Source organism: Neoarius graeffei, chromosome 6, assembly GCF_027579695.1.
Source record: "Neoarius graeffei isolate fNeoGra1 chromosome 6, fNeoGra1.pri, whole genome shotgun sequence".
NCBI classification, from domain to species: Eukaryota; Metazoa; Chordata; class Actinopteri; order Siluriformes; family Ariidae; genus Neoarius; species Neoarius graeffei.
The window spans coordinates 80240759-80263803 of NC_083574.1; the positions used below are offsets into that span (position 1 = coordinate 80240759).

A 23045-nucleotide genomic window follows, 5' to 3' on the forward strand; every position below is an offset into this window, starting at 1 on the left:
TTGGGATTTTTTTTTTTATAACCTAACCCTGCTTTAAACTTCTCCAGAACTTTATCCCTGACCTGTCTGGTGAGTTCTTTGGTCTTCATGATGCTGTTTGTTCTTCAGTGTTCTCTAACAAACCACTGAGGCCTTCACAGAACAAGTGTATTTATGCTGAGAGTAAATTACACACAGTAGGACTCTATTAACTAATTAGATGACTTCTGAAGGCAATTGATTGCACTGGACTGTATTTAGAGGTATCAGAGGACAGGGGGCTGAATACTAATGCACACCACATTTTTCAGATTTTTATTTGTTTAAAATTTTGAAGACGATTTATCATTTTCATTTCACTTCACAATTATGTGCTACTCTGTGTTGGTCTATCACATAAAATCTCAATAAAAAACTTTTAAGTTCGTGGTTGTAAGGTGGAAAAATGTGAAAAAGTTCAAGGGGTACTGTATGAATACTTTTGCAAGGCACTGTATTTGGAAGGTGTGCCAGAAAAAAATATTTTTCTGTCAGTTAATCACAAACGTAAGCACCTGAAGTTTGCAAAACGCTACGACAACTTTGACTGGAACCGTGTTCTGTGGTCTGATGTACAGTTAGGTCCATATATATTTGGACACTGACACAAATTTTGTTTTTTTTACCTCTTTACTGAAACATATTCAAGTTATAGTTATATACAGTAATGGACATAAGTCCAGACTTTCAGCTTTCATTTGAGGGTATCCACATTAAAATTGGATGAAGGGTTTAGGAGTTTCAGCTCCTTAACATGTGCCACCCTGTTTTTAAAGGGACCAAAAGTAATTGGACAATTGACTCAAAGGCTATTTCATGGGCAGGTGTGTGTGAAATTCCTTCGTTATGTCATTCTCAATTAAGCAGATAAAAGGCCTGGAGTTGATTTGAGGTGTGGTGCTTGCATTTGGAAGATTTTGCTGTGAAGAAAACATGCGGTCAAAGGAGCTCTCCATGCAGGTGAAACAAGCCATCCTTAAGCTGCAAAAACAGAAAAAACCCATCCGAGAAACTGCTACAATATTAGGAGTGGCAAAATCTACAGTTTGGTACATCCTGAGAAAGAAAGAAAGCACTGGTGAACTCATCAATGCAAAAAGACCTGGACGCTCACAGAAGACAACAGTAGTGGATGAACGCAGAATAATTTCCATGTTTAAGAGAAACCCCTTCACAACAGCCAACCAAGTGAACAACACTCTGCAGGAGGTAGGCGTATCAATATCCAAATCTACCATAAAGAGAAGACTGCATGAAAGTAAATACAGAGGGTTCACTGCACGGTGCAAGCCACTCATAAGCCTCTAGAATAAAAAGGCTAGATTGGACTTTGCTAAAAAACATCTAGAAAAGCCAGCACAGTTCTGGAAGAACATTCTTTGGACAGATGAAACCAAGATCAACCTCTACTAGAATGATGGAAAGAAAAAAGTATGGTGAAGGTGTGGTACAGCTCATGATCCAAAGCATACCATATCATCTGTAAAACACGGCGGAGGCAGTGTGATGGCTTGGGCATGCATGGCTGCCAGTGGCACTGGGTCACTAGTGTTTATTGATGATGTGACACTGGACAGAAGCAGCCGGATGAATTCTGAGGTATTCAGAGACGTACTGTGTGCTCAAATCCAGCCAAACTGATTGGTTGGCGTTTCATAATACAGATGGACAATGACCCAAAACGTAAAGCCAAAGCAACCCATGAGTTTATTAAAGCAAAGATGTGGAATATTCTTGAATGGCCAAGTCAGTTACCTGATCTCAACCCAATTGAGCATGTATTTCACTTGTTAAAGACTAAAATTCAGACAGAAAGGCCCACAAACAAACAGCAACTGAAAACCGCTGCAGTAAAGGCCTGGCAGAGCATTAAAAAGGAGGAAACACAGCATCTGGTAATGTCCATGAGTTCAAGACTTCAGGCAGTCATTGCCAACAAAGGGTTTTCAACCAAGTATTAGAAATGAACATTTTTATTTACAATTATTTAATTTGTCCAATTACTTTTGAGCCCCTGAAATGAAGGGATTGTGTTTAAAAAAATGCTTTAGTTCCGCACATTTTTATGCAATCATTTTGTTCAACCCACTGAATTAAAGCTGAAAGTCTGAACTTCAACTGCATCTGAATTGTTTTGTTCACAATTCATTGTGGTAATGTACAGAACCAAAATTAGAAAAATGTTGCCTCTGTCCAAATATTTATGGACCTAACTGTAACTCTGATGGCCTGATGGAGCTTTTTGACAATAAACACTCAAGATGGGTTTTGAAGTAAAAGAAGGATGGCTTTAATGAAAAGAACCCTATCCGAACTGTAAACTATGGTGGATGTTTAGTGATGTTTTGGGGCTGTATTTCCTCCAAAGGCCCTGGAAACCTTGTTAAGGTGCATGGCATCATAGACTCCATGAAATACAAGAACATTTTAAATCAAAGCCTGGCTGCCTCGGCCAGGAAACTAAAGCTGGGCCATCATTGGATCTTCCAGCAGGAAAATGATCTGAAGCATATGTCCAAATCAACACAAAAATGGTTTGGAGAATCAAGCTTCTGCTATGGCAATCTCAATCCCCTGACCTGAATCCCAGTGAAAACCTGTGGGTTGAGCTGAAGAGGAGTGAGCACAAGACAGGGTCAAGGACCCTGGATGATCTGGAGAAATTCTGTAAAGAGGAATGATCTCTGATGTATTCTCCAACCTTCTAAAATGTAAAAGGAGAAGACTCAGTGCTGTTTTACTGGCAAAGATAGGTTGCACAAAGTATTAAATGCAAGAGTACCAATAATAGTGACATGTTTTTGTTGAAAATTTCTTGAGAGATTTGTTTTTCTCTGAATAAATTGTTCAATTAATGATCGGCTTTCTCTCCCTCTCTTTTATTTAGTGTGAGATGAAGCTAGTTCAACAAAAGGTGGCTTTTTTTCTCACCCTTCTTACTGATCTTTACAAAGGGTACCAATAATCATGGAGGACACTGTAATTAAATGCAAAGTGAAAAATGTTGCTAATTAGTGACCACGAAGTGATTAATTAGGGTAGTGATTAATATTGGATGTGAATTGATTGGAACATCATAATGCAGGTGACAGCGAGAACTACTACTAATTTATATATATAAAATATATAATTTGTGTGTGTGTGTGTAATCCTCTCTGATGTGCTGAAGCCTCCCTACACACCCAGGTACTCTGCGTTGTGTTTTATTGTTGTGATGGGTTGGGAGAGAATGAAGCACCGGAGACAGGGGTTCTAGATTGTGGCTGAGACTTGTTGACACTTTATTGGCTGCTGGCTCCATCACCCTTTCAGATCCATATACAAAAACATTTAACCAAGACGGCATCCCGGACAACAGGAATTGCTGAACTACAGTGTCCTGTAACAGACAAACATCAGGTTTACTGAAGGAATACATGGCGCCACAGTGCTGCCATGTGGGTTAACTCGGCTACTATCTTGCATCTACCCCTTCTTTAATTGATGGCGTCCCAGCCATCAGACCAAACAAAATAAAATGAAAACACCCTCGAAACACAAAACTAGAACAATTACACTGAAGGTGATGTATGAATGTCCTGTATGACATAGTGTGTGTGTGTGTGTGTGCATGCGAAACTCCAATCAAAGTGAATAAACTAGCTTTTGTTTTATTAAATGTGTCCTGCTGCTCTTTTTGCTTTGGACAGTCTCTTTGGGGGATGACGATTTCTCAGTGTGTTCCTCTTTGGAATGCTGGGCCCTTGAAGTGAGTTGGTGTCACTGACTGTGTCATCCTCCCCTCTTTGACTCATTTGTCCCACCTCCATCTTCAATTCCTCCACTTCTGCATGTTCATCCAGCCTGTTTGTGGGCACAGGTAAGTCTCCTTCCACAATTTCCTCTATGTCATCCACCTCCAAGTCCTCCATCTCATCTCATCTCATTATCTCTAGCTGCTTGATCCTGTTCTACAGGGTCGCAGGCAAGCTGGAGCCTATCCCAGCTGACTATGGGCGAAAGGCAGGGTACATCCTGGACAAGTCGCCAGGTCATCACAGGGCTGACACATAGACACAGACAACCATTCACACTCACATTCACACCTACGGTCAATTTAGAGTCACCAGTTAACCTAACCTGCATGTCTTTGGACTGTGGGGGAAACCAGAGCACCCGGAGGAAACCCACGCGGACACGGGGAGAACATGCAAACTCCGCACAGAAAGGCCCTTGCCGGCCACGGGACTCAAACCCAGACCTTCTTGCTGTGAGGTGACAGCGCTAACCACTACACCACCATGCCGCCCCCAAGTCCTCCATGTCTCACTCAACTCCCTCAGCTGTCACTGCACCAGAGTGCTCCACTGGAAGAAACATGCACTGTGTAAGGAGGTTGCAGTGGACCACCCTCTGTATCACCATCCTCCGTTCTCACCACATATATAGGTATGCTGGTTGGTTCTTTACCACAATGTGTGGGCATGACTCCCCGTTTCTTCTGCCCTTCCACATGACATACTTTGACCAGAACTCTGTCCCCTGGGCTGAACACTTGACTCTTTGCTTTTTGGTCATAGTTTTTTTTTCTGCTGTCAATTAGCATTCCAGGAGGCCTGATTTGCCTGCATGGAGGCTTGTGACAGACAGTCATGTAGGGTCTGGACATACTCATACTCTGGCTTTTTGGTCTTTAGTGGGATAGGCCTGGGCATAGTGGGAAAAGTGGGCAGTGACGATGAGCACATCTTGTATGCCACGCTTTGATTTCTCTAGAGTCAAAAAGTACACACACACACACACACAAGCTCCATGGGGGCACTGCTGTGGATACTGACCAGGGGAGCCCTGCACTTGGAGTCTTTCTTAGGCAGCACGTCTCACACTGCTCACACCAAGCCTTGATTTCCTGAAACATCTTTGGCCAGTAAAACCTCTCCCTTATCATCTGCAGCGTCCTCTCAAACCCCAAGTGCCCGGAGTCATCATGGAGAGCAGTCTTAACTGGTGTGTGAAACCTCTCTAGCAGTACCAGATGTTCCACTACTCCCCTTTTGCAGCCTTGGAAATGGCAGTACATGATGCCATCCCTCATCACTAACCTCCTTCACTCTTTTAAGAGAAGGCAAACCTGCCCACCACCACTTATCCTCACTGTGGCTTGATTTTTGGTTCAGATTTTTAAAGTGCGAGACAAGGTCAATTTACAGGATCCTCCTTTTGCCCTGCACAAATCTCCTGTTTTGTCATGGTGGGCAGTGATGCTATCCCAACGTCCCTGTAGAGCTCACTGAGCATATACAGCTGAGGTTCTTGAGGCTCTGGTTCCTCCGAGGCAGGAGTGTCAGCACCTGGGGAGCTTTCCAGTTGTTGGGTGGGTTGGTTCTCTTTGCACCCCTGTTCACTGGCTCTCACATGCTGAGGGCAGGTTTGTTAGACTTGGGTGACCTCCTGGTTAGACATGTGGGAGAGGGCATCAGCATTTGCACTGCTCTGTCCCCTGTGATACTGCATGTCAAATGCAGACAGCCGACACACCCACCACTGGCATGTAGCATCCAACTTCACAGAGGACATGACACACTTGAGGGGGTTATTGTCTGTCAGGACAGAGAACCTACACCCATAGAAATGGTCATAGAACTTTTCTGTCACCGCCCACTTCAGAGTGAGGAACTCTAGTTTGTGTGCAGGGTACCTCATCTCTGCTGGGCTCAAGCCCCTGCTGACATAGGCTATTACTCTCTCTGCTCCACCCTGGATCTGAGCCAGAACAGCACTGAGCCCTTCCTCTGAGGCATCAGTCTGAAGCACAAAAGGCAAGCTGTAGTCTGCATAGCCTAGTGCCAGGGCAGTTGTCAATTTTTCTTTCAGTGACTGAAAGGCCATCTCACACTCATTAGTCCAGACAAAGGGTGGGTCAGGCCCCAGGCTTTTCTTCCCCCCTCTCTTTTTCTTTTGAGGGTCACCAGCAGTGAGGTGGTATAAAAGAGCAGCTAAGGTGGAGTAGCCGCTGACAATACCATCTGTAATATCCAGTGAATCCCAGGAACCACAGAAATTCTTCTCAATTTGTGGGCCTCTCCCAGTCTTTAACCCTGCTGATCTTCTCTGGGTCTGTGCTGATGCCCTCTGCGAACACCAAGTGACCCAAGTAATGCACCTCCTTTCCCACGAGCTGGCACTTGGAAGGCTTCAACCTCAACCCATGCTCCTTCAACCAATCAAACACTAGCTGCAACCTCTCAAGATGCTCATCAAAGGTTTTTGAGAAAATGATGGTTATCAAAATAAATCAAGAGGTGGGTGAAGTTCAGGTCCCCAAAACAGCAGGTCATGAGTATCTGAAAGGTGGACAGAGCATTCTGCAGGCCAAGGGCATTTTGTTGGCTTCAAACAGCCCCACAGAAGTGCTGAATGCTGTCTTGTGTCTAACATGCTCTGCCACCTCTACCTGCCAATACCCAGATGTGAGCTCAAGTGCTGAGAAATATTTCACTTGCCCCAGAGCCTCGAGGGCCTCCTCTATTCTGGGCAGTGGGAATGCATCTCTTGTGCTGCAGGAGTTAAAGCAGATACGCAGAGCCTTTAATTTTAAATTAATTTCTGAGTGGATAGTATCTCCATCCTTGACTCTTGTATGCTGCATAAATGGGAACAAAAAAAATATATTTTTGAGAGTTAAAATTGACCGCAAAGTTGGCATTTGAGCTGCCCCGCTGAGCCAGCCAGCCCTGAGTGTATGACGTCACAGTGGTAACCGGTTTTAAGGCTGAGGCCTTTGACAGCTATAGACCAAGGTCATATAAATAAAAATTTACGGTGAAAGTAAGAAATACCGTTACCGACTTGCTCAACTAAGACTGATTTGACTGCTTTGACTGTGGGTTGACTCTCATTAAAGCAGGATAGGTGTTATAACTTATGCAACATACATGTACATACATGCACTTTCACTGATAAAACGTAAAAGGCTAATTAAATAATCAGATGAACTGAGACCATCACATTCTGAAGCAAATTAATCAATCAATCTTATACCGGTAACTTAAATACACAATACAAGTTACATGTATTTATCTAAATGTAGGTAAACAATGTGTTTTTGTTGTTTTATATCCAAATGAGAGTCGCAGCTTACCCATCTGTGTTCTCACTTCTTGAAGGCTGATCTTGTGGCTGATTGTTTTGAAACAATCTGACTTTCAGTTGTTTGTTCAGTTCTTCGTTCATTCGCTTCTTCCACATAAGGGCGAGATGGCAACAATATCCAGTGAAGAAATCAGACGGCTGCTCCACTCATTCTCCATTTTCTCCATACTGAGTACTCTGCCATTACTGCTCGGCTCAGGCAATTACTGAAACCCGGGATGGAACATAACATCACCGGTCTTAGCAACAACCACGGTGAGGTCACTGCCCGAGCGATATGTCCTGTCTCGTTCCATCCTGGGTTTTACCAACAACCCTTGGCTCACACTCCGGGAGAACTGGTGCAACTGAACTTACTTTCTTTTCAAAAAATAAATAAAATGAGTGCTTTCCTTTTCTTGTAGTTTTATTTAATTGTTGGTACTGCACCCTCTTTCAATACGGGCTTATAGCCAAGGCTCCTCAACAGATCAGAGATCTCATATGAGTCTTCAGTAAAATGTGCAGAGCAGAGGAGACACCACTTCATAGGTGCTCAATGTGCCCGTGAACAACTCTCAAAATGCCTCCAAATCTTTGCAGTTTGAACATTCTTGGGCCATGAATGCAATGTAAATCCACCTTCTGTCATGTTGCTGGCACATCTACATGGCATGGTGATAAATTAGCCCAAAATGGAGGATCGGGATTGCAGTCAGCTCTGTGTTTTAGTATACCAGAAGTGACGATGAGACCGATAAACTTCCTGCTGTGACGTTACCGACATCAAGGTCATTCACTCAGACCGCTACCTATATGAATCACTTGAATTGTAAAAATTACTATATTAGATTTATTGTTAATGCTTAAAACTATTCCTGTGCCATTCTTGAGGTCTCAAGGCATTTTTAATGAAAGCGAGGCCATGGTTCTGCGTATATGCTTTCAGCTTTCTGTAGTCGATGCATAGCCTTAGTGATCCATTTTTCTTGGTAAAAATCACTACTGGTGAAGCATATGGACTCTTACTAGGCCTGATGACTCCTGCTGTTTCCATCTCCTCCAACAACCTTCTCACATCCTGCCACTGTGATGGGGGAATCTTGGGAGTCTAAAGGGCTTTGAATCAACCAGGGGGATTTCATGCTGCACTGTTTTTGTGTGACCATAGTCCATGGGATGCTGAGAGAACACACTCCTATTCTTTTCCACAAGCTCTTTAAGGAGGGTGCACTGGAGCTCATTCTTCACTGCTGCTTCACTCAAGTCCATGCCACCACTTGATTCAGACTCAGGCATGTCTCTTTGCTCCCATTCATGTGATGGTCTCCCTGCTCTATGACTGAAAGTTCCACCACATTGTCCACCAGGAAGGCGCTGGCCAGCTGTGTGTGTGGCCTGATCATGACAGAATGCTGGGACAGGTTCATCACCCTGACGGGGCATTGCCCCTCTCTACATCAGCAAAGACTTTGGCAACCATGAGGTCCTGGGTGAGCTGGATGGAAGGGTGGCCTTCAATCAAGGCTGTATAAGTCTTTCTTTGAGGGCCAGCTTTGATATTACACCTTAAATCCATCTCTTTTCCCCCGGGATGCATATTTTACAGCCAGTGTACACAGCAGGGCCCACCATATCATCTGCTCCTCCATGTTCAGTGTTGCCAATCTCCAGTAGAGCTGTGTACCACTTTGGATGGCTTTCCTTGACCTGCTGGAGAAACTGCTGGTCATAGGCTGCTTGGAGGTGACTCCTGGTAGTAGAGACAACATTAGTTCCCACAAGCAGAGGGACAGAAGAACGATATTCAGAATCGGGGACAGCAAAAGCTGATACAGTCTTGAACTCTTTCCCCAGCACTTTCAACTCAATGTGCAGGATGCCATAGTAGGGCACACACTGACCTGCTGCACCCTCTATGGGTATTTTAGAGGACCATAGTTTTTGTTTTTGGAGGTCGGGGTGGTTGCACCAGTATATGTGAGTAATACTGGTAACCTGAGAGCTTGAGTCAATGAGAGCCCTGCACTTTCTTCCATTGACTTCCACTTCCCCCTCATTCTTGGGACCCACTATGGGAGTGTACTCTTCTTCATCATCAATTTTGTTCACCTGCAGTGGAGGGGGGGGGGTCTTTCTGCTTGCCTATGGTTGCCCCAGCTACCATGGGCTCTAAGCATTTAAAGGTTGAGCTGAGTGGGGTGTGCTGCCCTCTGCTGGGGTCACTGGCTGGGATTGGTGAGTCCAGAGCAGATTGGGCTCTGGGAGCACTGCTCTGCAGACTAGTGCTATATGTCCCTGCTTCCTGCACTGGTATCATGTCACACTCGAGCCTTGGGTGGTTGTTCCAGGGGGTGGCTGGACCCTTGGTGGGGAGACAGGAGTTGGTGCAGCTATTCTCAACTCAAGGTGGGTCAACTTGATCATCTGTTCCTCTTGGCTAAGAGCTAATTTCATGACCATCTCTTTTAGCTATGACCACTCTGAAGAATGTTTTATCCTTTCTGACCTCATATTTGTGTCACACTCTGATGTAACATGCACCTGGGAGAAGGTTTTCTTTGTCTTTTGCTGTGACTGGAACTTTTGAGTCTCTCTTGCGAGGTTTCTGAGCTCAGCTTGCAGTTCTTGGAAACTCAAAAACCTGGGCTTCATTGGTGCAATCCTTGCATACACCCCCTCATCATTAAGGCCTCTTAAAAACTGCTGGGTGAGTTTACTGTTGTGATCAGGGAAGGGCCTGGCCCCTCTCTGAATTTCCTCCATGGCTCTCAATATTGCCTCCAGTGCTATAGTACAAGAGCAGGCAGACTCTCCCGACCTCTGGCTGCATTCGTAGAAGTCAGCTAGTGGATCTAAGGATCCTTGTGTGTCACCGTATTCTGCTCTCAGTTCCTCAAATGCCTTCTCAGGGGTTTGGTCATGGGGAGGTAGATTTAGAACCAGCTTCCTGGCCTCACCACTCAGGTGTGGCATGACAGTCGAAAAGCGGAGGTGTGTGGGGAGCTTTATTGCCTCCAAGAGATACTGCATATAGCAGACCCAGTCCTCCACAAGCATTTTGCTGTCTGCACTGCCAGTGAAAACTTGGACATTCTTTACCTGATTAGTTTGCATGAAGCCATCATAGGCAGCCAGTGGAAGGGTTGTATTGGGTATGGCTCTGACAGGAGTCTTTAGTGGTGGCTCATACAAATGTGAGTGTATGTATGGTGTGGAGGATGGAGGTAGTGGTGTGGGTTGTGGGTGTGCATTGACATGCATGCTGGCTTGAGGGTCCGAGGCATGCACTGGAGCAGGGCCATGGGCAGGGGCTGTGTGGTCAGAAGCTGCATACTCGGAGGGGTGGGTACCATGATGATGTGGTCAAATGTACCACTGATCATGTCCTGGGAGTAGTGGACAGCAGCTTGTGCCATGTGTGCACGGGAGGTTGGCACATACTGTGAACCTGGGAAGGTCTGCTTAACAGAAGGAGAGTTGTTCATAATACTCATTGTTTGTGGTGGTTGAGTGCTTGGCATGGGGCCTTGGGCCCACTGGGGAGCTATATGCATCATCGGTGTCAACCTGGGGGCTAGACTTGATGGCTGGGGTTTGGTGGGGGTGTGTGTGGCTGGTTGATTCATGGGGAACTGCTGTGCAGTTTGCATTTCTGGGAAGGTGGGGTATGGGAGGCTTTGAAAGTGCAGGGTGTGCATGGGCCTGCTCACACTGGCTGGGAATGGAAGAGCAGAGACCACTGTTGTCTGTACATCTGGAGGGGCTTCACCTTGAAGGCTGTAGTCGGACTTGTTGGTCTGGTGGCTTGGTCTCGCAACACAACTGGACTGGCATCAAAACAGAGCAAGGGTGCCTGTGTTAGAGATCTAGAGCCTGGCAAGGTGGATGCATGAGCTGGAGGAGAGCAGTGGTCAGTGTGAGATGGCTGTATTGGGGCTGGTGGGATGAACTGTGCATTTGGTCCTGAGTAGGTGGGCTGCCCACCAGTGTGGTGGTCTTGAGTGGGGCTCTGCAGTTGAGTGCTGGTGGGCCTGGAGAGATATTTAAGCTTTGGCCTCACTGGTTGCTGTTGGTTCACTGGACGGGTGTCAGCTGTTGCTCCTTCTCTTAAAGGGTGGGATTGTGCCATGTTTGGAGATTCATAGCTGTGGTCTGTTGCAGGTGCAGGGTAGGGCTGGATGCCTGGTATTGTAGCAGAGGCACCTTCTAGCTGTAATTGATAATCTGCATAGTCATTCAACATTCTGATTTTTTTTTCAAAATTACATTAACTAGTGTAACTGTTAGTGAGTGACAAAGTGGAAAACAGTGTGTATCAATTGTTTTGTACAAGTATGTGTTGATGTAATACATTAGGCTGTGTGTGTAAAACTGTGCTTTTTTCAGTAATGTGCAATGACAAACATGGATCAACATGAAACTCACATTAAACTTAAATTACATTCACATTGTCAAAACACAACTCTTAGCCTAACCCCAAAAAACATGATTGTGAATGATCAGTAACTCTAGCTTAATATCAAACACAGTGAAAGAAAAAGAAAGTGCAACTTTAGTCATCACACACTTGTGAAATTTCCTCTCTGCATTTTACCCATCTGAAGCAGTGAACATGCACACACGCGTGAGCAATGAGCACACACACATACCCAGAGCAGTGGGCAGCCATGCTAACAGCTCCCGGGGAGCAGTTGGGAGTTGGGTGCCTTGCTCAAGGGCACCTCAGCCCAAGGCCATCCCATATTAACCTAACCGCATGTCTTTGAACATGTTCCAGAATCTCTCACAAGATATACTCAATTCAGTTAGCAGTTCAGTTTGACAGGGTATCATGAAAAGTCTTCAAATGAAAGCACAATACAAGAAGTTTCACTCCGGTCTTAAAAGGATATGCTGGAGAAGGTGAGTACCTTGCCAACACAGATGCGCAGGTGATAGTAGGTCAGTCCAACACACTGTCCACTCACTGACAGCAACACAGTTCAATACAGCAGCGTAGTTAGGGATGCTGCCCTCACTTTCTTTATCTCTTTGGTCTCAACGCACCACAATCTGGGTCACGGCACCAAAGATGTAACCCTCTCTGACGTGCTGAAGCCTCCCTACACACCCAGGTTAGGGAGGCTAAAACACACTCTACGTTGTGTTTTGTTGTTGTGATGGGGTGATGATTGAGAAGAGAATGAAGCACCGGAGACAGAGGTTCTGGATTGTGGCTGAGACTTGTTGACACTTTATTGGCTGCTGGCTCCGTCACCCTTTCAGATCCATATATAAAAACATTTAACCAAGATGGCATCCTGCACAACTACAGTGTCCCGTGATGGACAAACATCAGGTTTACCAAAAGAACAGATGGCGCCACAGTGCTGCCATGCGGGTTAATTAGGCTACTGCCTTATCTATAAAATTGTGTTAATGCTAAAGCCCATGCAGCAAACGTTAGTGTCCTGTACCCTTTAATGAAAATCACTGCTAAATTATTTATACAAATCTACACTTCCTTTGAGAGTGATACACATATTCAACCCTAAGCTATCTTGCATTCAGCTATGCAAAAGAGAATAATGTAACGGGTACCGTGGCAATGGCACTGTGCGTGAACAGATATACTCCTGTAATACAGGAGGGAAATGAGGAGACAGCGTGTCAGGTTCAAGCTGTCTGCAGCAATGAGGAAAACCAACAATGCACACAGCTAAACCCGCCACCCGATCCTGCCCCCTGCTGGCCCGGAGCAAATACACCACAATTCCAGTGGCGGCTGGTAGTCTTTCAAACGGGAGGCTGGTCGGTTACGATATTTCCAGATTTTAAAAGAAAAAACACATCAGTTTTGCCCATACTCTTGCCTCTGATCTGGCTGATTGTTGGCAGGGTCACAAACTGTGAAATAACAGGTTCTTTTGGCCCATTAGCCTACTGTCCAATATACATGATGGTGGTGTTGGGGGGGGGGGGTATATTTTAACATTTTATATTTTAAAATTGTGGCATGTTGTTTAAAAATTTACCTCGGCTGTGTTTTTGTTTAAAAATGTTTTCCAAATTGTAGCTGTGTTTAATTCATATCCAGAAAAACATATATTCCAATATAATATACTCAGCATAAACATTTTAAATAGATTCTATATTTTTGGTCCATCCATGACATATTACTAAAGTAGCCTATTTACTGTTGTTGATGTGGGTCACTTGCTGTTAGCCAATTCACTTTCTCGTACCAGGAGAGCTGAAAGGAATGAGTATTATTCCCTACCTTTTTCACCAAGTCAATTTGAGGTGTTGGTCTACCCTCCTCTTTAATTTTAATTTTTTCCTTGAAAGGAAGACTGGCAAATGGCTTCACCAAAATTAAATCAGCAATGCTTGTCATCCATGCGCAGCTTTCTTGCTAGCTGACTAGCCCCCTCAAATTCAAGTTCAGTCACTCAAATAAACGAAATTTCTGGAACTAAGATAGCAAACTTGACAACACTATTTACACTTTATTTACAATGAAAATATATACAAACTAAAAACGCTGGTAGAAACCGTATGTAATGAATGAAATCGAAATGTAAGCCGATCTCTTACAATACACCACAGCACTTGTGAATCCCATGGGACTGAACTGATGTTGCCAGATACTGCTGATGTTATCCAGCCCAAAATATGTTCAAAACCCGCCAAAATGCACTTAAAACCATCCAATCTGGCAACACTGTACCGCTGCCTGTCTATAGTTGAAACGAGCTGTCAATCAAAGAAAATATCCGGCCGCTTTCACCAATCACCAGTCTCCTCGCGGAAACTGCCATGTCCCTCCCATGTGAGGCTCGGAGTCCGTGGGCGGGCATTTTCGCAGTATTTGTCCAATAACCGTCTTGCATTTTGAGATTGAAAAGTGCATAGCTCCCAAATGCCGTTGAAGTCCACTGAGGCTGGGAGTCCATGAGACTCCGTGGGCGGGCATTTTCACAGTATTTGTCCAATAATTGTCTTGCATTTTGAGATTGACAAGCACAGAGCTCCCAATCCACTGAGGCTGGGCTGCATCGCGCTGTCACGAGGGGGAAAAACTCACGCACACATTAGGCGAACTGGGGAAAGTTATAACGGAATGATTTCGCACTGTAGTTGGGTTGAGCACATATATTTCTATGATTCTGGATCTGAAATAGCAATGTTATAAGGTCGGCTATAACATAAGCCTAGCGCAATTCATCCTACACGATGTTTGTCATTTTTAGAGGAGGCTGAGCCTCCCTCGTTGTCTTAGAGCAATCGCCCGTGCACAATTCACTTCAAAGGAGGAAGACCATATTGGAATGCAAAAACCTTGGGGATACATTTTTCCAAAATAAAGTACATTAAATTGTATTCAAATAAAAGACAATAAGTCTGAATATTCTCATTTCTCAAAACACAAATGCGACACTTTTGTGGTCATCACAAGAACAATGTGATTAATCTAGACAAAACCATTAAAAGACCTCAGTTGCTTGCTCTGAGTAGTGCATTTGTCTTGCAAATCATACCTTAGTCAAAACAAGGCAAATTTATTGCATTTTCACAGCAGCAATGCTGCTGTCATGTGGGAAAAAGAAAACAAACAAAAAACCCTATCTGGTCATAAGGAACTTCTCAACCACACCTAGGTAGTCACTGGGCATAAACCTTCTGAAAGTAGAAGAATCAATAAAATAATGTTAACCATTATTTGATCCAAAAATGGTCTCATAGTTGCAATGAAAATAAGATTTCAGCAAGAATATCATAGATATTATGCCTCATTTGAGTGTAATGTAATTATGTAAATGTGTTTTAGGGACTGCTTTTGGCTGTGTCTGCTAAACAGTGGTACCAGTTTTGTAGCAGGCTTTGCAGTGTTCTCAGTTCTGGGTTTCATGGCTCATGTGCAAGGTGTTCCGATTGAGGATGTGGCAGAGTCAGGTATAACTTGTGTGAAAAATGAAAAAGAATGGATAAAGTGTCATTCATATATCTCACCTTCTTTATATGTATATATACAACCCCGATTCCAAAAAAGTTGGGACAAAGTACAAATTGTAAATAAAAACAGAATGCAGTGATGTGGAAGTTTCAAAATTCCATATTTTATTCAGAATAGAACACAGATGACATATCAAATGTTTAAACTGAGAAAATTTATCATTTAAAGAGAAAAATTAGGTGATTTTAAATTTCATGACAACACATTCTCAAAAAAGTTGGGACAAAGCCATGTTTACCACTGTGAGACATCCCCTTTTCTCTTTACAACAGTCTGTAAATGTCTGGGGACTGAGGAGACAAGTTGCTCAAGTTTAGGGATAGGAATGTTAACCCATTCTTGTCTAATGTAGGATTCTAGTTGCTCAACTGTCTTAGGTCTTTTTTGTTGTATCTTCCGTTTTATGATGCGCCAAATGTTTTCTATGGGTGAAAGATCTGGACTGCAGGCTGGCCAGTTCAGTACCCGGACCCTTCTTCTACGCAGCCATGATGCTGTAATTGATGCAATATGTGGTTTGGCATTGTCATGTTGGAAAATGCAAGGTCTTCCCTGAAAGAGATGTCGTCTGGATGGGAGCATATGTTGCTCTAGAACCTGGATATACCTTTCAGCATTGATGGTGTCTTTCCAGATGTGTAAGCTGCCCATGCCACATGCACTAATGCAACCCCATACCATTAGAGATGCAGGCTTCTGAACTGAGCACTGATAACCTGGGTTGTCCTTCTCCTCTTTAGTCTGAATGACACGGCATCCCTGATTTCCATAAAGAACTTCAAATTTTGATTCGTCTGACCACAGAACAGTTTTCCACTTTGCCACAGTCCATTTTAAATGAGCCTTGGCCCAGAGAAGACGTCTGGGCCATATTCCTGAGCCCATTTTGTGATTTCCAATACAGAAGCATGTCTGTATGTGATGCAGTGCCGTCTAAGGGCCCGAAGATCACGGGCACCCAGTATGGTTTTCTGGCCTTGACCCTTACACACAGAGATTCTTCCAGATTCTCTGAATCTTTTGATGATATTATGCACTGTAGATGATGATTATGTTCAAACTCTTTGCAATTTTACACTGTCGAACTCCTTTCTGATATTGCTCCACTATTTGTCAGCGCAGAATTAGGGGGATTGGTGATCCTCTTCCCATCTTTACTTCTGAGAGCTGCTGCCACTCCAAGATGCTCTTTTTATACCCAGTCATGTTAATCACCTATTGCCAATTGACCTAATGAGCTGCAATTTGGTCCTTCAGCTGTTCCTTTTTTGTACCTTTAACTTTTCCAGCCTCTTATTGCCCCTGTCCCAACTTTTTTGAGGTGTTGCTGTCATGAAATTTCAAATGAGCCAGTATTTGGCATGAAATTTCAAAATGTCTCACTTTCGATATTTGATATCTTGTCTATGGTCTATTGTGAATACAAGATCAGTTTTTGAGATTTGTAAATTATTGCATTCCATTTTTATTTACAATTTGTACTTTGTCCCAACTTTTTTGGAATCGGGGTTGTATATAGAGAGGGTGAGATTTACTTAAGTTGACATACTCTGGCAGAATTTGTGAATTATTGGCCATTTTTTGGAAAACAACTAAGCAGATAACCTTTTTGATTTAGAGATAGTGTTCAGGTGAATTCGTTTATCATCACCCAAGTGTGTTTCCTTTTTAAATCACAATGATTACTGAAATCACCCAAATGTCCCTTTTCATAAAAAAAGTTTACATGCCCTTGAATATTTGGCCTGATAACATGCACACAGAAGTTGACCCACATGTTTAAATGGCTATTAAGTGCCAGTTTCCACATCTGTGACTTGACTGATTAATTTGTGTCTGTGTATTGTTAATGAGTTTATTATCTCTTGAAAGACACTGCACATTTCATCCAGGTCTGCACTGACTGTTAGTGAGCTGTGGGGAAAGACGAAAAAATTGTGAAAAGGCAATAAAAGGTTGCTGAACTTTGTAAACCAGGGAAAAGACACACGCGCGCGCGCGCGCGCGCGCACACACACACACACACACACCTCTAAGGTTGTCTAGACACAGACAACCATTCACACTCACATTCACACCTACGGTCAATTTAGAGTCACCAGTTAACCTAACCTGCATGTCTTTGGACTGTGGGGGAAACCGGAGCACCCGGAGGAAACCCACGCGGACACGGGGAGAACATGCAAACTCCACACAGAAAGAAACTCCACACACTCGAACTCGGACCTTCTTGCTGTGAGGCGGCAGCGCTAACCACTACACCACCGTGCCACCCGCTATGAAAGTCACTGACTATTTATACATACACACTAATGACAAACAAACAAGTCACAGGTGTGGAAACCAGGGAAAAGACGCACATTCTTATAGCCTTTTAAACCTGTGCATGTTAATTTGTGTGTATATTATGAGGCAAAACATTCAATAGTATATCAACTTTTGATTTGGCCCATTTGGTTGATTTTAAATAATAATGATAAATAAAAAGGGCACACACAATTATGTGATAAATGGCTTCACCTGACCACTGTCCTCTAAAAAAAAAAATCTGCATGATCAGTCATATTGTCCCAAAATGGCCAATATTTCATACTAATTTTAATGAAGAAAATATACATTTCAATTCCTTTCCCCTTTAATATATTCACCTTCTGCAACTACACATTGCTGCATTCTGGTCTTCTACTAATCAAAGCAGTGCAGTAGGTCTTATTCCATTAGTTGTCTCAGAAACTCCATTTTTTTTCTTAAAAACTTCTTGAACAGACTTGAAACACTTTCCCTTGAGTGCAGACTTGATTTGTAGGGAAAAGAAAAAAATGTACTGCAATGGATTTCAACTTCATTAAGAGTACTGGGTATGCTCATGCATTGTCCTGATGAAGGATAGAACTATGATCCCACAGTTGTGGCCTCTTTCTTCTGACCATTTCTTGCAAAGTTTCTAGAATCCATTTGTCGTGTTAGTTCACTGTTACTCAATATGGAACCCAATTCTCCATAATTATGCCCTTAATGTCAAAGAAAACAATGAACATGGTCTGGAACTTGGGCTTGCTTTGTTGGGCTTTCTTCATCTTGGGTGAGAAGGGTGTTTTCTTGTACATTGTGTTCTCAGTGAAGTAGTTTTTGGCCGAGAAACACATTGCAGTACTTGACTGCTTGAATTTGTTCTTTCCCCTAAAATCAAGCCTGCACTCAAGGGAACCTGGTTTGAGGCTGTTCAAAAAGTGAAGAAGAAAAGGATGGCATTTCTGAGACCACTAACAGAAGAAGACCTACTGCACTGCTTTGATGGTTTACGGTTATTTAGCACAAAAGTCTTTTAGCACAAGTTCTAAAGTCTCTTAGCACAACTCTGTTCTCTAGCATAAGCTCCAAGAACACAATGTTTATTATGAATACTTACTCATGTGCTCATGTACTTTTGATGGATTTTTTTAATGAAAGTTACTGAGATTCCGATCTCATTCTAGGATACTTTAGTGGAAGTTTCTTTCATTTGTTTACATATCGCAACCGTTGGTTACTTCTTAGTTGGCAAAACACATGTTGTCAAGCACGGCAAGAGACATAATCCCCCAGTTAATTAATGCAGCAAAAGCGTAATTATTGACAGTCAGTTGAATTTGTGATATGATCAGAAGTGACTGAAGTTATCTATGAAGGTACCCACAATTCAAGGTTTGTTATGGCTTAACTAAAAATATCCAAAGACACCAAAGAATTGGATTTTCAGTCCACGTTTCAGGGATCAACAACTGATCCTTAACATGCACAGCAGTAGAAATTCCAGCTTCCAGTCCCTAATCAATTATAATAAACACCTTCCTATATCAATGAGGGTTTTTTTCCGATTATTGTGACCATAATCCAGAGTTGTGCTAAGAGACTTTAGAATGTGTGCTAAAACACTTTGGATTTGTGCTGAAAGACTTTTGTGCTAAATAACTGGATACCGCTATGATCAGTGGAAGACCGGAATGCAGTGGTGCGTAGTTGCAGAAGGGGGAATATATTAAAGGGGGAAGGAATTTAAATGTAATTTTTCTTCATTAAAATTGAATTACAGCATTAGTCTTATTATTCAATAACTACACCTTGTGTATATAAATTTCTTATTCCAATTTCATCCCCCCCAGGTCCTGGCCTAGCTTTTGTAGCTTATCCTCAAGCTGTGGCGTTGATGCCTTTGCCTCAGCTGTGGGCTGTGTGCTTCTTCATTATGATTATTCTGCTTGGTCTGGACACACAGGTGCATGTACACACACCCAGAGACACTGTTTAGGGTTTTAAAATAATAGCTGAAATAATTAAGCAGTATCGCTCAAGCAAGAGTGTGGTTATACTGAATATCGGCATGGCTGTAATTTTAGCCATAGGCACAAATCTGCAGTGTGAGTGCCATAGGTAAGAATGGTTGTCATGCATTATAGATGCCAGTGATCTCTATCATGGTGCTTTGAATTGTGTTATTGTCTTGTCATGAATGAAGACATGGTCAGTGATGTTTGTGCATGTCTCTTCAGTGACGCATTGTCTTGTACCTCTTTGGTTTCTTGGCCACCTCTCCTTTACCTTGTGACTTTTGCTTGATTTTTCCATTTCATCATATCAAAAGAGCCAACCTAAATTGTTTTGATCTTTAGAAATAAGTTTGAACAGTTAAACTGTTAAGTATATTGCTGTACTTGTATTGTGTTCCAGTTTCTTGCAATGGAGGTCATCGTTACATCAGTGACTGACGTGTTTCCAAAAGTGCTACGTAGAACTGGATGCCGAGAAATCTTCCTGCTTCTTTTCTGTATTGTCTGCTTCTTCGGTCAATTGATCATGGTCACAGAGGTGGGGATAATACAAAAAAAAAGAGGGTAGAAATGATGAAGCTTGCCAGTCACTGCAGTCAAAACCATGTATGTTAAAAGACGCTAAGCTGGTAATAGCCCTTGTAGGATCTTAACATAGTATGAAGCAATGAGAACACACAAGAGAAACAGAAATAATTTCTCTAAAATGCTGTGAAATGTTTAATTTGAGTCTCAGTTAAGTCAGGATGTGTGGTTTCTGGTTTTCTTCTGGCAGGGTTTGCTGAACAGCATTAGAAGTTTGGCTTTTTTAACTCCGAGATTCAGCGGACAAATAAAGCAAGAGTTTCATATATTGACATAATATTTACATTAATAGATTTACATATTATTTGAGAGAACAATACGGCTATAAGCAAATACAAAAGCAAGGTTCACTGGGTTTCTTTCCTTTGAAAGCAGAGTTTATTGAATTATTTCAAAGCTTTGTACATCAAGGTCTCAGGAAATTGTACAATATTGACAGGGACATCAAGTCCCTCCAACACATCCATCGGTTTTATAATGTGCGACTACACCTTTCTCTCCCAAAGCCTGTTTTTTTTCTTCCAGTTTTGAAACTAGGAAAGCATCATTATTTTTACTTGGATCTGAAATTTAATTTGTGATTCTATCTTGCAGGGTGGTATGTACGTGTTTCAGCTGTTTGACTACTATGCCTGTAATGGAGCCTGCATCTTCTTCCTTTCTGTGTTTCAGTCTCTGGCTGTGGGCTGGGCCTTTGGTGGGTCACAAACACCTCACATATTAACTGCATTCTCAAATTCATTTGTAAATTTGTATTCACAATCTGCTTATACGTAGTCCACACATTTTAGGAGACTATAGTTAATTGGATAGTTAGCTACTCACTTCTACCATACATCCATGCGCTTCTATATGATGGATAAACAGAAACTGCAAATAAAAAAAAAAGAGGTTCAAAACTCAGGAGGGTACCCACTGGTGGTCTGGAGTGGGAATGTCCAGGCTGGTTATTACAGTTGTACCGAAGATGATCATTTTAATTACGATCATGTTGATTTGTCTGAATATTAAGGTGTCCTGCATTAAGAACAACTATCTATAATAATGGCTGTGATTCCTTCATGTTGCAAACAGTTTTGATATAAATTCCTTTAAAATGCTGGAGTACAGAGTCAAAAAACAAAATAAGTAAGATTATCTTGTATAGTTATTCACTCATTGCATTATAAATATAGCATCCTGCCTCACATTGAGAAGTGGAGACAAATTTACTATATTATGCCTTTAAGCCTGGGACCCTTAGCTGAGCGTATCGGTAAATGTAAATTATTTTCTTTTTAAAGATATTTTGTTGGGCTTTTTCCACCTTTATTGGATAGGACAGTGTAGAGACAAGAAATGAGTGGGAGAAATCAGGAAATGACCTCAGATCGGAATCAAACCCAGGTCCCCAGATTTATGGTATGGCGCCTTATCCACCTGAGCCATGATGCCCTGTAAATTATTTTCTATAGGTAAACACAATACAACTCAAGATTTTGGACACACCCTCTGATTCAATGGTTTTGCTTTAATTAAAGGTCACTTCATGTCTTAAAGTAATAATGGACTGTCATTTCTCTTTACTTAGTTGAGTGGTTCTTGACATAATATGGATTAGTACAATTGTGGAATAGGGCTAGTTACTATTTACTGTTTGATCTTAAACACATTAAGAAGGCCAGAAATTGCACTAATCAGCTTTTGACGAGGCACACCCACAAATTGAAAAGTATTCCAGGTGACTACCTCATGAAGCTGGTTAAGATAATGCCAATTGTGTGCAAAACATCATTAAGGTAAACAGTGAATACTTTGAAGAATCTAAAATATGAAACATTTATCTTTAACAATTTTTGTTTACTACATGGTTCCATATGTTATTTCATAGCTTTGATTTCTTCAGTATTGTTCTACAATGGAGAAACTAGTCAAAATACAGGAAAAAAAGACCTATGAATAAGTAGGGGTGTCCAAACTTTTGATTGGTACTGTAGGAACCCATTAAATTTCCATTAAAGACCTCATTAAAACTTTAATACATGCCTACACTACTTTTTCAGGGGCTGAACGAATGTCTGAAGTCATTGAAGACATGACAGGATCATACCCCCATGTCATCTTTAGGCTGTGCTGGAAATACATTACCCCATTTCTTTTTCTGGTAAGCTTCTGTTTGGTTTTTACACTATTGTCTTTAACAAAAAGAACCTTACTCTTATTAGATTAACTAATATTTTATAGTGCCTCAAATGACCAGTAGATAAAGTCATTTCAGATAATCTGAATAATGCAAATAATAATTGATTTAATTATTAGAGAAGAACCTAAACAATTATTGGATATTGGATTGGATATCTCATAGTATTTTCTCCACATATCAGTTACAGAACTCATTTTCATGTCCTTTCCTCGTGAATGAAAAATGTGTCCTCTTCACACAAATACAACATTGCTGCTACCTGCTACTATTTGTGGGCTTTACTGTTGACTAACACTCTCTCTTCCTTTTACCCAAGGTATCTTTCATATATTCTTTGGTGGAGTACCAGCCTCTGACGTTTAACCGCTGGTATGTGTACCCAGCCTGGGCATATGGGTTGGGCTGGCTGATGGTCCTCTCCTCCATCCTGCTGGTTCCTGCATGGGCATTGGGCTGCTTATGGAAAGCAAAAGGCAACCTCAGGCAGGTGAGAATAGCCACATAACTTCTCTTCCCTTCCTTATATGTTGCTCACCACTTGAATTTTACACTTTCCTCAGGCCTGTAAAGTTCAAGCAACTTACACCTTTACCCTGTTTGGCATTGACTATATATTTTGAGAAGGGAAAAAAAATCAGTTTTTCAGGCCTGGAGAAAATTCTCACTAATTTTACCCAGAATTATTGGATGCAAATTTAACATATTGCATAGCCCATTGTTTGTAGTGAAACACAGCACCTAGATTGCAAAAATATTATGATGAGTCTGGTATTATGCTTTTTGCTTTCATGTTATAGTTCACATCATCTTAGTTGTGTATTGTATATCATAGTGTTGCTGTCTC

General features: G+C 42.2%; 1 protein-coding gene across 4 annotated transcripts in view; it reads left to right on the forward strand.

The window, feature by feature from the left end:
• Positions 1-23045, forward strand: part of LOC132888099 (sodium- and chloride-dependent GABA transporter 2-like) — a 38783-nt gene that overhangs the window by 11396 nt on the left and 4342 nt on the right. For all 4 annotated transcript variants that reach the window (XM_060924088.1, XM_060924089.1, XM_060924090.1 and 1 more), the window contains 6 exons: positions 14942-15066; positions 19270-19382; positions 19835-19972; positions 20614-20716; positions 22062-22162; positions 22518-22688. In XM_060924088.1, coding sequence (XP_060780071.1) covers positions 14942-15066; positions 19270-19382; positions 19835-19972; positions 20614-20716; positions 22062-22162; positions 22518-22688 — 751 coding nt within the window. The remainder of the gene's footprint in view (positions 1-14941; positions 15067-19269; positions 19383-19834; positions 19973-20613; positions 20717-22061; positions 22163-22517; positions 22689-23045) is intronic.